This window comes from Filicampus tigris, chromosome 17, assembly GCF_054856515.1.
Source record: "Filicampus tigris isolate MCC_2025a chromosome 17, RoL_Ftig_1.0, whole genome shotgun sequence".
Taxonomy (NCBI): domain Eukaryota; kingdom Metazoa; phylum Chordata; class Actinopteri; order Syngnathiformes; family Syngnathidae; genus Filicampus; species Filicampus tigris.
This window is the reverse complement of record NC_141233.1, coordinates 6731880-6744943: the sequence shown is the minus strand read 5'-3', so window position 1 is coordinate 6744943 and position 13064 is coordinate 6731880. Positions and strand designations below refer to the sequence as shown.

The following is a 13064-nucleotide window of genomic DNA, read 5'->3' as shown; positions in this document are numbered from 1 at the left end:
GCACTTAAAGCTACCAACACAACCACCGTGTGGCCTTTTCTCAGCTAGAGCACACGAGCAAATGTTTGTGTTTGTTGCCGTTCCCCACAATGACATTTTGCTTGTTGCACGATTTGCACACTTGAAGGACAAACATTACATGGGATTTTTTTTTTTTTTTTTGTGGCCACATCGTTAATATACCGCGGACACAAAATGCTAATGTGTGACCATGAAATAGTGACATATAATGGGTGCACAAAATACTAATTTGTGAATTTATATTCACATGACCAACTTTGACATCTGGGTTAGCAAATGCCGCGCATCTTCTCTGGAGACCTCAGTGTCTGGTGTCCTGAAAGACAAGTGTCTTTGAATAGTCTGTTCTCATATTTAGCCTGCAATGGCAGCTTTTCCCACAGTGTTTTCGTACCTTATTACCATCTTAAAAGAAAATGCAATCTTTATTTGTGTCACCATAGTCCTTAACAGGGGCAGTGCCCACCCACGGACACACTCTCCCCACCCAAAGAAAACTGGATGTAGTTGTGATTAATGGGGTGTAAAAAAATCAAAATCAAATCAACTTTTATTTGTTTAGCCCAAATCACAACAATAGTTACCTCAATTAAGGAGAAAACAAAACACGTTTTAAGGTGCAGTAGCCCTACGATGGATTTAGACCTACTTGAGCATTGTAGCTTAAGTTTCGGACAGATTTGATTTATAGTGTTTGCTTACCAACTGTTTTATTAGTGTCTTGTGAGTTAATTAAATTATTCTTATAAGGGCTGTTTTACTGTGTTAACACACTGATGTGTTCTGAATGCTTTATGGATGTTTTCATGCTACAAGTAACATTTAGTAGCACACTCAACAAAACAGTAAGACTCCAGTGTTTGATAACATCCAGTAGTTGTGTGTATACTCTGGTTAACTACTCGGTGGTGCGCTTTGAGCTTTCAACCTCGTTCGCAGATAACTTCAATGACACTCTGCTCCATCGGAGCGGGATCCAGGCAGCGGTGGGCGGAGCTCCCTACTATCTCATCCAGCAGGAAATGTACAAGGTTCTCGTCAGACACAAAACGCCACAAGTACATCTGCAGGTAGTGACAGTCGACCTGGATTTGCTGCAGCCCGTAGCGGCCAAACGTGCGCAGCCGGACGCACTCCAGGAACGTCTTCAAGCTGATTTTAATGATTCCCGTCATCACGGACACCTGCAACAGACGCAGAATGAGCGACTGTCTGCGGGTTTGCGAGTGAGAAGACGGTAACCAAGAGCACTCGCCTTATTGAACTCCACTGAGCTGAAGATGTCAATGCGTTCAGAAAACAGCTTGTGTATGTTGCTCAATAGATTGGTGTCCATGGGAGCGCTGCAGAGAATCAAACCGTATTCAAATTTAATTCTGCATCCAGTCGTGTTGTCGAGCAGTGCCGTTCTACGCCGCTGCAAACTGCTCTTATATACGGTAATCCTTTGCATATTAGTAGGCGCTCTACCTTGGTGTGTAGCTTGCAGCATAGCGAGTTTGCTGCCTTGAGCTGCTGTAGACCGAGAAAGTCCTTTTGCTTGAGTCACTGCTGTGCGCTTTCCTCACGCCTTCCTCATACAGAAGACCCACCTGAGGTGACAGAGGATGTCGGATGTCTGCTTAAAAAAAAAAAAAATAGCGAGAGAGGATGCTGTTTCAAGGCCAAATGTGTCACCTGGACGTCAATCGAGGTGGTGTCCTCTACAACCCTCTTCATCACCGCGCGCACGTTCCGCGGCTCAATAGTGTTGACCCAGTCGCGTGTTTCGACACTTTTTCGAAGCATCTGTGATATAATTAGGCCCTGAACCTGCAAATACGAACATAAAGACAATGCCGCATTAATTGAAATAAAGCTGGACGATGCGAGGATTTTGCTGTTATTTGAGTTTTATGAACAAGACAGAGTGATGCAGTTAAGTTCTAAAACACTGCTTACTGCAACCACAATATTAAAAATGGAAAATGGAAAAGGCAGAGTAATTACCTTCACGTAATGGTTCAGTAGTTTCTGTGCTGCCTCCCTGGCTTCTGCACAAAGAGCAGTGACGGCCGTTACCGGACTGTGGTGCTGAAAATTTTACAAAAAGAAGGAAACGTTTCGCGAAGTTAAATTCACCAATTGCACACAAAATCCAGGATGTCTAGTTTAGCTTGATAACATGAAAATGATGATGAAAAGCTACTACCTGTGCCAGGAACTGTTCGTCAGTCAGAGTGAGAATGTAAGAGATTGTAGAGGTTTCATAGTCCAAGCAGAGTCGAGAAAGGAGCAACAGGAGGGCTGGCGGGGTGGACCCTCCTTTGTCTCCTGCGCTCTCACAAAACTGACGAGAGGACTGACACACAAACTTTACGAAACTCACAACCAGGCTCTCGCGGACACCCTGGCAGCAGAATTCCCCCTACAAGATATAAAAGCAAGGAACTGAAGGATGGCATTGCGTTATAAACGGCTAAACAACCACCACCAAAACATCCTCAATGTAACTCGTTGATGTACTTAACTCATTTATTGCCAATGACGGATTTATTTGTCATTTAACAGCCCAGCCATTCAATCCCAAGAACTTATTTTGATTTTTTCCAATCGTTTTAGGGTAAAAGAGGATTTGAAAATGTCTGGCAGTGAATGAGTTAAGAACTCCCATTTGAATATTCACCTTGAAGTATGGCTTGTTGGAGAAAGTGATGTCCTTGGCTGTGAACAGATGCACCGATGCCAACACGGACTTGATCTGATTTAGGATGGAAGCGGACAGGGAGGACAGCAGCTCCGGGAGGCTGGTTGGAGCGTCCCTGCCAGAGGCCGGCCCGCCTAGATGAGAGCCGGCCCCCGGGGCGGCCAGCGAGAGGCGAGGCGTCGCCAGGGCCTGCCTCACGTCTGTCAAGCTGTCCATGTAGAAACTCTGGAGAGCGGCGAGGTACTGCTTGACTCGCTCGGTCGCGGCGCGGATCACAATCTCAGTGCCTTGGTTCGGCACAGAGGAGCCCGGCAGCAGCTTGGCCACAGCCTGGAGTCTGCGGTGAAATCGGTCAAGGGCGCGGACCAAGAGGGAGTTGTCTGCGACCCCCTTTTCCTCTTGGATCCTTCGCTCCACCAGCGAGAAATATCGAGCGGCCAGATCGTCCACGAAGGCGTGCAGCTTGGCGTTAGCCATCTGAGGAATATTCTTGGATGCTAGCTCGCCTGTCTGGGCGTGGTTAATGAAAAGTTCTTGATATGATGTAATTACTAAACACAAGCTGCTGACAAATTCATTGCAGCCTCTGTCGATGAACTCCAGGATGTCGGTGTTTGCGGCGGGAGAAGGGAGAGCGTTTGTTTTGGGGGTGCCGTCAGGAGGCGAGGCCGCAGCGGCGCTAGGTGAAGGCCTGCGTGCAGGGGCATCTTTCACGGCTGATGCGGACGGGCTGGGTCTTATCTCAGCCTCCAGGCCCTGCAGGTCCAACTCCAGGCGAGAGCCCGCATGGCTCAGGAACTTTTCACACAGCTCCTCTGCTGGCTCATCCAACTGCAACAGCAGCTCCACGCACTCGGAAAGGTCTTTAGCGCTCGAGCCGCCGTCCCTGTGAGCAGAACAACGCACACGGGGAAAACGGGACTATTACACCTACTGACTATTGTGATGCTGAATTATGAATGATAACAATTATGAAACAATTTACACTACATAGTCTGGATAGAGCACAACAAAACACTCACATCCTGTAACTAAATTTGGCATTCACAAATTGTCAGTATTTTTTTTTTTTTCAACCTATGCTCCATTATTCACTGAAAAAACATCTGTCAGGCAATTATAAACCTACAAAATCGCCGACCCCAGAGATGGCTAAAAATGGGTGGATTAACTCTTATTCCACAAATGCAATATTAACGAGAATGCCTTGTTTCAACTAGAACATAATCTTGAAAAAAATATGTTTGGGTTGACTTTAAGGTAAATAAAAGTGTTTTAAATCCATCCGTGTGACCTCTTTCCTCGCAAATATCCCATGTTCTAATGTGGACACCACAGATAATACGAAGAGGACAATTTGAGTACAATTTTCTTTTTATAGTTAAATTTAGCTTTTGCTGCTTTTAATTTGGTTTGCTTTATAGTCCGGAAATTACGGTATAACGGGTAGTTCACAACAACATCATGCACATTGACCTTCATACACTCTAGCTAGCTACCAGCTACAATTGGCTGAGATGTGACATAAGATTCATGTAAAAAGTAAGAATATGATCATAAATTTATTTGGGGTATGCCGCTTTGTTACTCTGCTTGGATTTTGTAGGCCCGTCTGTCACTGTATCACATCTGCACTTGAGACGTCAGCAAAACACACCTGAACTTTTGCCGAAGCTCCTGCGCCAGTTTGTCCATGATGGCATGACAGTCATCCTGAATGCCCTTAAAGGAAGGCATGTGGCTGTATTGCTGCAGCACGCAGCGAGCACGCCGGTGGGAACTCACTGCTTGAGCATAGGCTTGCAACTCCAAGCATTTGTTTAATCTGGCAGGCAGTTCAAACAGAAACTGTAGCTTTCTTAACAAAGTGTGGACCCCTGAGGAAGGTGTAAAGAAAACAGGACAGCAAAAACATGAAGCATAACCACAACCCACTCAAGAAAATGGTGAGGTTATAGTGTGTCACCTGAGAGTTTTGTAATCTGAGCATGCTGGTCTTCAAGTGTACCACTGATGCGCGCACTAAAATCAGTGATTGCCGACATGTTTGCAGACAGACAGTCCATTTCATCCTCCATCTTTTTGAAATCATTCTTCATCTTTCTTATGGTGTCTTGCAAAAGATAGGTGAAATAGTTTTGATTATCATGGTATTGTCGACCGCATAAAGCTTTCAACAGTAATTTAAGGATGAAAGTGAACCCTCTCACCTGTAGCTGATATGAACTTGTTGTAGTTTTCATACACCAGCGTCTGCATGTCACTATCCAATGAGCGGATCTGCTTGACCATGCAGGTCTCCTGGTCCATCAGCTCTGCAAGAGAGCATTCTTTTCGAAGCTGAATTGGGACAGATAATGGTCACTGGTTAGCCACATTTTAAAAATATAAGGTGACTGGCACCGCTTTAGTCAGTGTTTGTTAAATTAGCATTGTCCTAATGAAAAGTGGGGGGAAAAAAATCCTCAAGCTTTGAACAAACAAATGTACATCACTGCAAACAACTACAACCCATCAAGATAAATACCTGTCTGATAGTGTTAAGACAGTGATTTTTGTATTTTATTTTATTTTATTTTTACTGGGTGTGACAGGAGGAGCCCCAGCCTCACCTTGTTTAGGTAGTGCTCTGGGTCAAAATGAGGCCCGTTGATGTCACAGGGATCTAGGGACTGTGGCTTCTCATCCACCTTTCCTTCTTCGTTGAGTCCGTAGTAGAGCTTCAACATGCCGTGCACCCGACGCTTCCTCCCGGGGTCTTCGGAGGCCGGGGCTTCAGCTTCCATTGCAATCGGTGACTGGCTGATTGACAAGCAGTAATAATAATAGCCTACCAGTCAGATGGCGAAGGGGAAAAAAAATCGAAAATTTACTGACCGAAAGAGGAACCCGGGTGAAAAGCAGCTGTGCAATATCCCTGTAGCTTTGCGATTAACATACAAAAGTCAGTCGTTTCCAAGAAAAAGCTATAATGCATACTTAGCAGTAGTCAGTAAGGACGTTCTGCACACAGCACTTCCGGATGCGTTGCACCGTAGGCGTTGCCATCGCGTCACCAAAGATTACATACAAACAAGAGGTAACCTTCTTTACCGTCAACATTGTTCTTCCGGGTAATGTGCGCGGAAACGAACTACGGTATAGTGCATGTTTCTTTTAAATTCTGAAGTAGTGAAGTGCTCTTTATTGTTTTGTTTTCCATCGTCTCAAACTACAGTAATTTAAATAAATAAATAAAACACGCGGGCGGCACGGTGGTCGACTGGTTAGCACGTCCGCCTCACAGTTCAGAGGTCGTGGGTTCGATCCCGGCTCCGGCCTCCCTGTGTGGAGTTTGCATGTTCTCCCCGTGCCTGCGTGGGTTTCCTCCGGGTACTCCGGTTTCCTCCCACATTCCAAAAACATGCATGGTAAGTTGATTGGACTGTCTAAATTGCCCCTAGGTGTGATTGTGAGTGCGGATGTGTGTCTCTGTGTGCCCTGCGATTGGCTGGCAATCAATTCAGGGTGTCCCCCGCCCACTGCCCAAAGACAGCTGGGATAGGCTCCAGCACGCCCGCGACCCTTGTGAGGATAAGCGGTACGGATAATGAATGAATGAATGAATGAAAAATAAAACACGCGCCCCCCCCACCCCTTTTATGCAGCAATTATTGCAAGAATGTTAACAAATAAATAAATAAATACAAAGGCGAATTAAAATTATTTAATATGGTTAAAATGCAGTTTCAGTGGGGATACATCCAGGGTCAGTGAGTCTAGATTTTAGGTAGGTTTAAGCATGTTTACTATGATAAAGTAAAAACCCTTATAATAAAATGATGCCAACCTAAGCAATAGGTAACCAATATTTTTCCATATAATAGCAGAACAAATGAAAACGGATAGTAAAGAAAACGCTTCAAGTGTTTAAACGGGTTTCGCTTCTCGGGTTGGTTCTATGGAAAAAAATATCTTGTCTGGTTGGACTGCTGAGTTCACACAGAGCAGCACGTTTAAAACAGAACCAAACAATGTTGACCTCAAATTCCACAAGCACCAGCAAGAATATTTTGCATTGCTATCTTGAGTGTATTAAAAAAATGTATAACCACTTAAAAAGCATATTTAAAGTTTGAAATATACTGTATATAATATAAACAGTGCTTATAGCCAGAAACTCATCTTAATCTAAATCTGGCATGGTCACAATGACTTCCTTACACTCAAATATTAAAACGCTTGCTATGCTGGGGGGAAGACTAACTTCTAAAAGCAAGGCATAAATATCATGACAGGAAGAAGTGACTGGCTGACGAAGCAAAGCCGTGTCTTCTGCCTACAAAAAATGTCATCAACAGAGTAAAGTGAGTTAAATGTGGAAAATACTTTAAAAAGTACACAGTTCACCGGTCTAACAAAAGCCGAACTCCATTGACAGCTTCAATGTACTACCGCCATCTGAACATGGACACAAACATGAAAGGCACTTCACGCTTTTGCAAAGTGAGTGTTGAAGAGAAAACACAACTTCAATCTTGTTCACACACCATAACATAAAAATATTGATATACAAAAACAAATAATTTATAAACAGTGCACCTTTATCGTTAATGATCACATGTATTGGAATGCCTATTCTACAATGTGACATGCATAGTATTTGCAACATTTGTCTTTGACAGGCTGGATACATAACATGGCAAACCTTTACAACGTGTGTAGAAAAGTACAAATATTGAGATGGTGGCATGGAAATTAAAAAAGGAACTTGAAGTTAGTATGGCTTCAAGGATGATTTGTGTTCAAGTTGCAAGATGTATACTTCCTTTGATGCCCATTAGTGAGGTGGTGTTGTTTGTACATGCTTGGCGAGAAGCCTTTGCTGTCTTTCTAGTAGCATGTTATGAAGTTAATATCACTTGGTCAGTTTAAGCCATGGGACATATGAAAGACCATTCCCAACATCTTGTTGCAGCATTTTTGTTTTAAATGTTTAGTGAGCGTTGCCGTTTCACAATTGCATACTTAAAATCTCAAGGTAAATGTCACCAGTTGTTCCGTTCCATCCCCTGGTGCCAAAGTCAGCAAACATTAATAGCCTACTGTAGACAAAAACAAAATGAATCAATCCTAAACTATAGTCTCCTTGCTGTCCTTTTGGAACAAGGCACTGTCATCTTAAAAAGAAGCAAACTTGAGATGATTTTCCCTGAAATTCCTAAGGATAAGCAGTCATAACAGGCTAAGCTGTGATGGTAATGATTAGCTTGGGCGATCAAGGAAAAAGGAAAAAAGAGGTAAGTCAGCTGTTAAGCTGAAGAGGTTTTTGAATTTTGCTCAAGAGCACTTCAGAGCAGTCAAAAGGTTCATGCGACAGTCATCGGTAGCAGTCATTTCTATAAGGCTTTTCTCTGTATTCAGGCTGTTGTCAGCACTTGATGCTCACTACACTTGTGACCCTTTGAGGCATCTCAACTAACAAATCACTTGGTGTTCACGTTAACATAAATGCAAAATATACACAACGTCAGAAGATAAATATGGTCAACATAAGATCCCTCACTTGGTCCGACATATGTTAATGCTTTTGTGTCAATCTCCAGTCACACGTCTCCTTTAAATGTTCTGTTTTGGTCTATGTGAGCAGGCGGCGGTGCTGCAGGTGATGACTTTCAACCCTGCTCCAGGCTCTCTGTCACTTGCACAGAAGAGTACATGGGTCCAGACGTCTGTCGCGTGAAAAAGGATGCAGCTCTTTTTGGCTTTAAGCATTTGATTTCTTTTCCTAGGGGAAAAAAAAAATAGACAAAAGTTTAATCAACTTTTTGGATGTTGACTTGGATTTGCAACGTAAGCAACAAAGGGGCCAAACTCACCATTGTCAACATAATTTATGGTGTTAAGCGAATGGACCCGGCTGCACACGACGCTGCTCTGCCGGCGCAACATCCCGCGCCGTCCCCCGCGTCCATTCTTGTCACAGTCATCTTTGCCAGAGGCTTGTTGTGACTGACTTGCGTCGCCGTCTGTTTCTGCCGCGGCTCCACCCTCAGACACTGACCTGAGCTCCACGCAAAACTCGATGAAGCCACTCATGAGCTCTGCCTGACCAACATAAAGATGCGCAACATAGAATTCAGCTGAAGCTTCACGTTGTGGGCCGTTGTCGGCGACAGTCAACTGGCGTCGAGAACGTACTTGCGTTTAATGCCCGATAAAAAACAACAACAATGCGTGGAGATAGGTGAAATATAAATAATATGGGACAATGTCATTGCGGTCTGTGGGACCGAAAAGTTAACACCAATGTTTTGTTTTTGTTTTTTTTAACTCAGTGTCTGCTTGTGCTGGGCCTGCGTGACGTGATAAGTACGTTCTTGATGCCAATTGGCTGTCACCGCCGCCACCGCCAAACAGACTAGGCCTGAAATAATGACAGAATGATGACCGATGGACTGACATGCCCAACGCTGACAAAATTAGTGAACATAATACACTCACTTGTTTGGAGTAAATCTTCAACAACTTGTTGACGGGAGTGCCGTCTTCGTCGCCATCAAACTCGAGCCACAGGATGTGCGAGTCCCCTTCCTCCTCGGGGTAGCTGTGGTCCCAGGAAAGCTCATTGAAGCGCAAGCCGAGAAGCACATGCTGCGGCAATACACATCCGAGAAGAGGGGTCAAGGTTACGGGTGGGAAATGTAAATTGGCTTTTATACATTTCACAAAGCTCACAAACAAAGAGCACCCACTTTCTCCTTGACGTCCATCACATAAACTCCCTCCAGCGAGATACCAACATTGACAGCTTTACGTTTCACTCTCTGAAGGATCCCTTGGGCGGGTTTGTCAATCTCCCCATCAAAAAAAGCACACCTGTTTAAACAGGTCATAAAGTTGTCAGCTATGTTTTTTTTTTTTTTTTTTTAAACTAATTAGAGTATTTCTTACCCATAATAAGGCAGAGAGTGACATGTTCTGAGGTACTGCTGCAGAAGCTCCAAGTCCTGTTGAGAGTCTCCAGATATGTTGATCTTTCTGTACTCCTCCAAGAGATTCTGTTCCAACCCTGCCTGACGGCTCGATTTCCCTCTCAACGTGGAGAATAAACCTCCACTCCCCGTGGCCACATGTGCCGGCAGGAAAGAAGACAGCTTTTTCTCTCTGTGGGCGGATGAACATAGCATCAAATGATAGCAGAACACTTGTGTGCGGTGCTATCATTGAACGGTGGCAAAAGATTCACATCAATAGCAGCAAAGACTGAAAGCATTTGTTGACTGGTGACGCGCCGGCCTTTACTTACCGTATAGTAGTGGTCAATTTCTGCCTGTCCAGGCCTGTCCCCTCATGAAGAGCAAGAGACAAGCCTCCAAGAGAGGCCCAGTGTTCAGGATCGCAGGGGTATCGTCCAGTGATGATATTTTGCTTGGCTTCTTCATATAAAAGTCGTAGCACTCCCTCATCTTCTATCTGAAGACCAAGGTTATAATTGATTCAACAGCAGACTAAGCGACAGTAAAGCGGAACTTTGTGGAGCTATACTCACTGCTTTTAATAATAATTAAAAATGAAAGCACAATATAATGCTGCCTGTAAGTACCTGTAGCTCTTTAGATTTGGGATAAAACACGTTGCGACGGTACTGGAGGCAGGGCTCATCTGAGGTGAGAAAAGAGAAACCCTGGCCTTGAGTGCATGAAGGTGAGGTGATGTTGCAGAGTAAACTGGACACGCTAACACGCTACTGTTACAAAGTTTTGCAAATCATTTTTTATTCATTTATATTTGTAAAAATTCAGAAACGCATCCACTCTTGAAGCTATTGTGCCCTCCTTTGTTCTGAGCAAGAAACGCAACCACTTTATTCAAAAACACTTCAAGTTTGACTAAATATAAAGATGCAATTTCTGAACGCTTTTAACATTTGAAATGTTAACAACATAGGCATTTAACAAAAGATGAAAAGAAAGAGGTAGGGACCAATCTTTCACCTTGTGAAATGTCTTCCTCCGAGGCTTCTGTGAAGCGATAGAGCAAGTCTTGCCACTGGCGACACACCTTGTACGGTTGATGCCTTGCCTTTAATTGGAGCTCTGTTGAGAAAAAGAGAGGCACATATGATAATCAGATGAATCTGTATTTATAAAACACTTCCACAAATGAGGCTCACTAATTGCAAATTAGCAATTATATTTAATGTTACAAAAATTAGTACAGAAGAATGAAAGTTTAGCAATGACAATTTAGTTTAGTTTTTTTTTTTTAGTGTCATCTTCCAAACGTCTTATCCTGTACAGGGTCACGGGGAGGTGCTGGAGCCTATCCCAGCTGACAATGGGCGAAAGGCAGACTACACCCCGAACTGGTCGCCAGCCAAATTTTTTTGTGTTTTGGTCTAATTTACAATAACGCAGCTATTAGTGAGTCAAAAAATTCTGAAATCTTGTTCTTGTGCTCTTTGAGAAATGGATAAAAGAAACTCATTTATGTAGATGAATTAAAGTATTAGCATTATGAAATGAAATGCAAAATGTAAATAATGAAAAAAATGAGCACAGCACTGACAAGGCTGTACGTATGTATGTTAATTTGTAAAATAGAAGAGTTTTGTTCTTATGTTTGTTTGTTTTTTTTTTACCAAGTAGGGGAGAAGACAGCCAGAAGGCAAAGGCATCCTGCGCACACTCAGGAACATGAAGAGCCTCTCGGACAGAGCGGCCCAACTCTTGCACAGTAAGACTGCCGAGCCCTTCTACTGATAAGTGTACTGCGCTCTCACCAAACAGGTATATGAGCACATCTTGAGCTGGACATAAAACACAGTTAGAATATAAGCAATATATCAAAAAAGAAAATATATGTCCTGATGAATATTCACATGATGACTTATTGCACATACTGTGGGAGAGTGTTGCAGAAGAAGCCACACTTCCTCTTTGCGAGTGGTCATCTGACGAGTCTGGGGGGAAGCTACACACATCTCCTTCCATCTCAAATCTGAAACACAAATAAGTCTGGAGTTACACTTCCACACACTAAAAAGCCATGTGCAAATCAGTGCATTTATTAAGCCAGGGATTCTCAAATTTTTTGAGACCAAAAACACCTAAACAAGTAGCTTTGACAAAAATTATGCCCCTTTGAGATTACACCGTCAGAGATGCTTATTAACAACAACATGACGATTGTTTATGCGATGACGTTATTAGAAAACGGGGAGGCATCTTAATTAACGTCCAATTATTTGACTGTCGACATGGAAACAGCAACAAACATGTTAACACCCCAGTTAAGTAATGGTAACTTGTTGACATGGAATTATCGTTTATGTGTCACTGTTCGTCTGCCCATCAACAAGGGATTCCACAGAGCTTAGTTCATCGCTATAATGCTTCTCAGCAGCCCTAACTTGTGCTAAGTGTTAGCAAGGCAACAATTGCTAATCAGAGAAACATTGGAAACCGAATTCTTCCGAGTATGTCCAAACAACAAACAAGGTCACGCAATTGTAAAAGGATAAAGCATTCAAACGCATTAAATTTAAGGTTTGTAAACAAGGTGTCAAGAGTACAGAAGTACAAAACTGTGTTTTCGTGTTTCTGTGTCCACCCAGCTGGTAGGCCATAAGATTAAAAAAAGAGGGTCGGGGGGGGGGGGGGGGGGGGCAAAAACTATCAGCGTTAATGATGTTAGCATACCGTCTAAACTATAAGTGCTATTAGCTAGTGGAAGAGCAACATTTCTTTAGTGTTACACTAACCTGTCAATTTGAATATAGTTGTTGCTCCACTCCTCTGTCGTCTCAGGGCATGAAAGAATGTAACTTAATCCATTAGACACGTTCGTCTGCAATTCGTTTATACTACTGATGATTATTACCTCGCTGACTGTCTGTCTAAAACTAGCTTTCCGGACAAGCGCGATTGTTACCGAGTGTGCGAGTGGTGAACGAACCGCTCATTCTGAACGGCTCACTCCGGGGCGTGACAGCTTCGTTCAAACAGTGGAATGTTACATGTTTCACCAACCAAAAAAAGAAACTCTCGCGTTCAAAATTGGATATAAAAGAACACGTTACAACAAAACCCAAAATAACCCGAATAGAGGGCGGTTTAATGTGATGCAAACGTCAAACGTCAACTAAATTGGCTCGGAAATGACGCGTCTAAAATAGTTACGGTGCTTCCGGGCGGCAGGGGCATGACGTCATGTCACATGATCAAACGTCACTGCAGCTATAATTAGGCAGACAGATGAAGTCGAACTGGTCATACTATTGCAATTGCTGTAAAAGATATAATTACAAGTTTTGTACATAATGACATATCTTTGTCCTTTGTGATCAGTCGTATACTGTTAATTGGCAAGTTTT

At 43.2% G+C, this 13064-nt stretch overlaps 2 protein-coding genes across 8 annotated transcripts; both read right to left on the bottom strand.

Annotated features, from left to right (window-relative positions):
* Positions 1-553: 553 nt before the first annotated feature.
* On the bottom strand, positions 554-5773 carry vps51 (VPS51 subunit of GARP complex). 4 transcript variants are annotated; one of them, XM_086013428.1, is made up of 12 exons: positions 5687-5773; positions 5320-5537; positions 4918-5047; positions 4674-4820; positions 4365-4584; positions 2687-3593; positions 2213-2428; positions 2011-2094; positions 1699-1833; positions 1492-1613; positions 1277-1364; positions 554-1205 (listed from the first exon to the last, which is right to left on the bottom strand). In XM_086013428.1, exons 2-12 carry the CDS (start codon positions 5491-5493, stop codon positions 945-947), a joined length of 2484 nt encoding a protein of 827 aa, XP_085869554.1. In that variant the 5' UTR covers positions 5494-5537; positions 5687-5773; the 3' UTR covers positions 554-944. The 4 variants fall into 4 exon arrangements, with proteins under 4 accessions (XP_085869554.1, XP_085869553.1, XP_085869555.1 ...); XM_086013427.1 differs by having other exon boundaries at positions 5320-5509; positions 5585-5772; XM_086013429.1 differs by having other exon boundaries at positions 5320-5505; positions 5585-5772.
* Positions 5774-6398: 625 nt separating this feature from the next.
* frmd8 (FERM domain containing 8) lies at positions 6399-12883 on the bottom strand. Of its 4 annotated transcripts, XM_086013238.1 has the most exons (12): positions 12572-12883; positions 12453-12493; positions 11592-11689; positions 11331-11498; positions 10684-10785; positions 10293-10351; positions 9996-10162; positions 9641-9853; positions 9442-9565; positions 9191-9340; positions 8566-8794; positions 6399-8474 (listed from the first exon to the last, which is right to left on the bottom strand). In XM_086013238.1, the coding sequence occupies exons 3-12, from the start codon at positions 11680-11682 to the stop codon at positions 8362-8364; spliced, it is 1416 nt and encodes a 471-aa protein (XP_085869364.1). In that variant the 5' UTR covers positions 11683-11689; positions 12453-12493; positions 12572-12883; the 3' UTR covers positions 6399-8361. The 4 variants fall into 4 exon arrangements, with proteins under 4 accessions (XP_085869364.1, XP_085869365.1, XP_085869366.1 ...); XM_086013239.1 differs by lacking the exon at positions 12453-12493 and having other exon boundaries at positions 12623-12883; XM_086013240.1 differs by lacking the exon at positions 12453-12493 and having other exon boundaries at positions 12647-12883.
* Between the last annotated feature and the right edge of the window lie 181 nt (positions 12884-13064).

Coding starts and splice junctions, on each gene's coding strand:
- vps51 (XM_086013428.1), bottom strand. CDS start 5,493: ATGGAAGCTGAAGCCCCGGCCTCCGAAGACCCCGGGAGGAAGCGTCGG. Junction 2,429..2,686: donor CCAACAAGCCATACTTCAAG/GTGAATATTCAA, acceptor TATATCTTGTAG/GGGGAATTCTGCTGCCAGGG. Junction 1,206..1,276: donor GCTCAGTGGAGTTCAATAAG/GCGAGTGCTCTT, acceptor CGTCTGTTGCAG/GTGTCCGTGATGACGGGAAT.
- frmd8 (XM_086013238.1), bottom strand. CDS start 11,682: ATGGAAGGAGATGTGTGTAGCTTCCCCCCAGACTCGTCAGATGACCAC. Junction 9,341..9,441: donor TGATGGACGTCAAGGAGAAA/GTGGGTGCTCTT, acceptor GTATTGCCGCAG/CATGTGCTTCTCGGCTTGCG. Junction 8,795..9,190: donor TGAAGATTTACTCCAAACAA/GTGAGTGTATTA, acceptor TATGTTGGTCAG/GCAGAGCTCATGAGTGGCTT.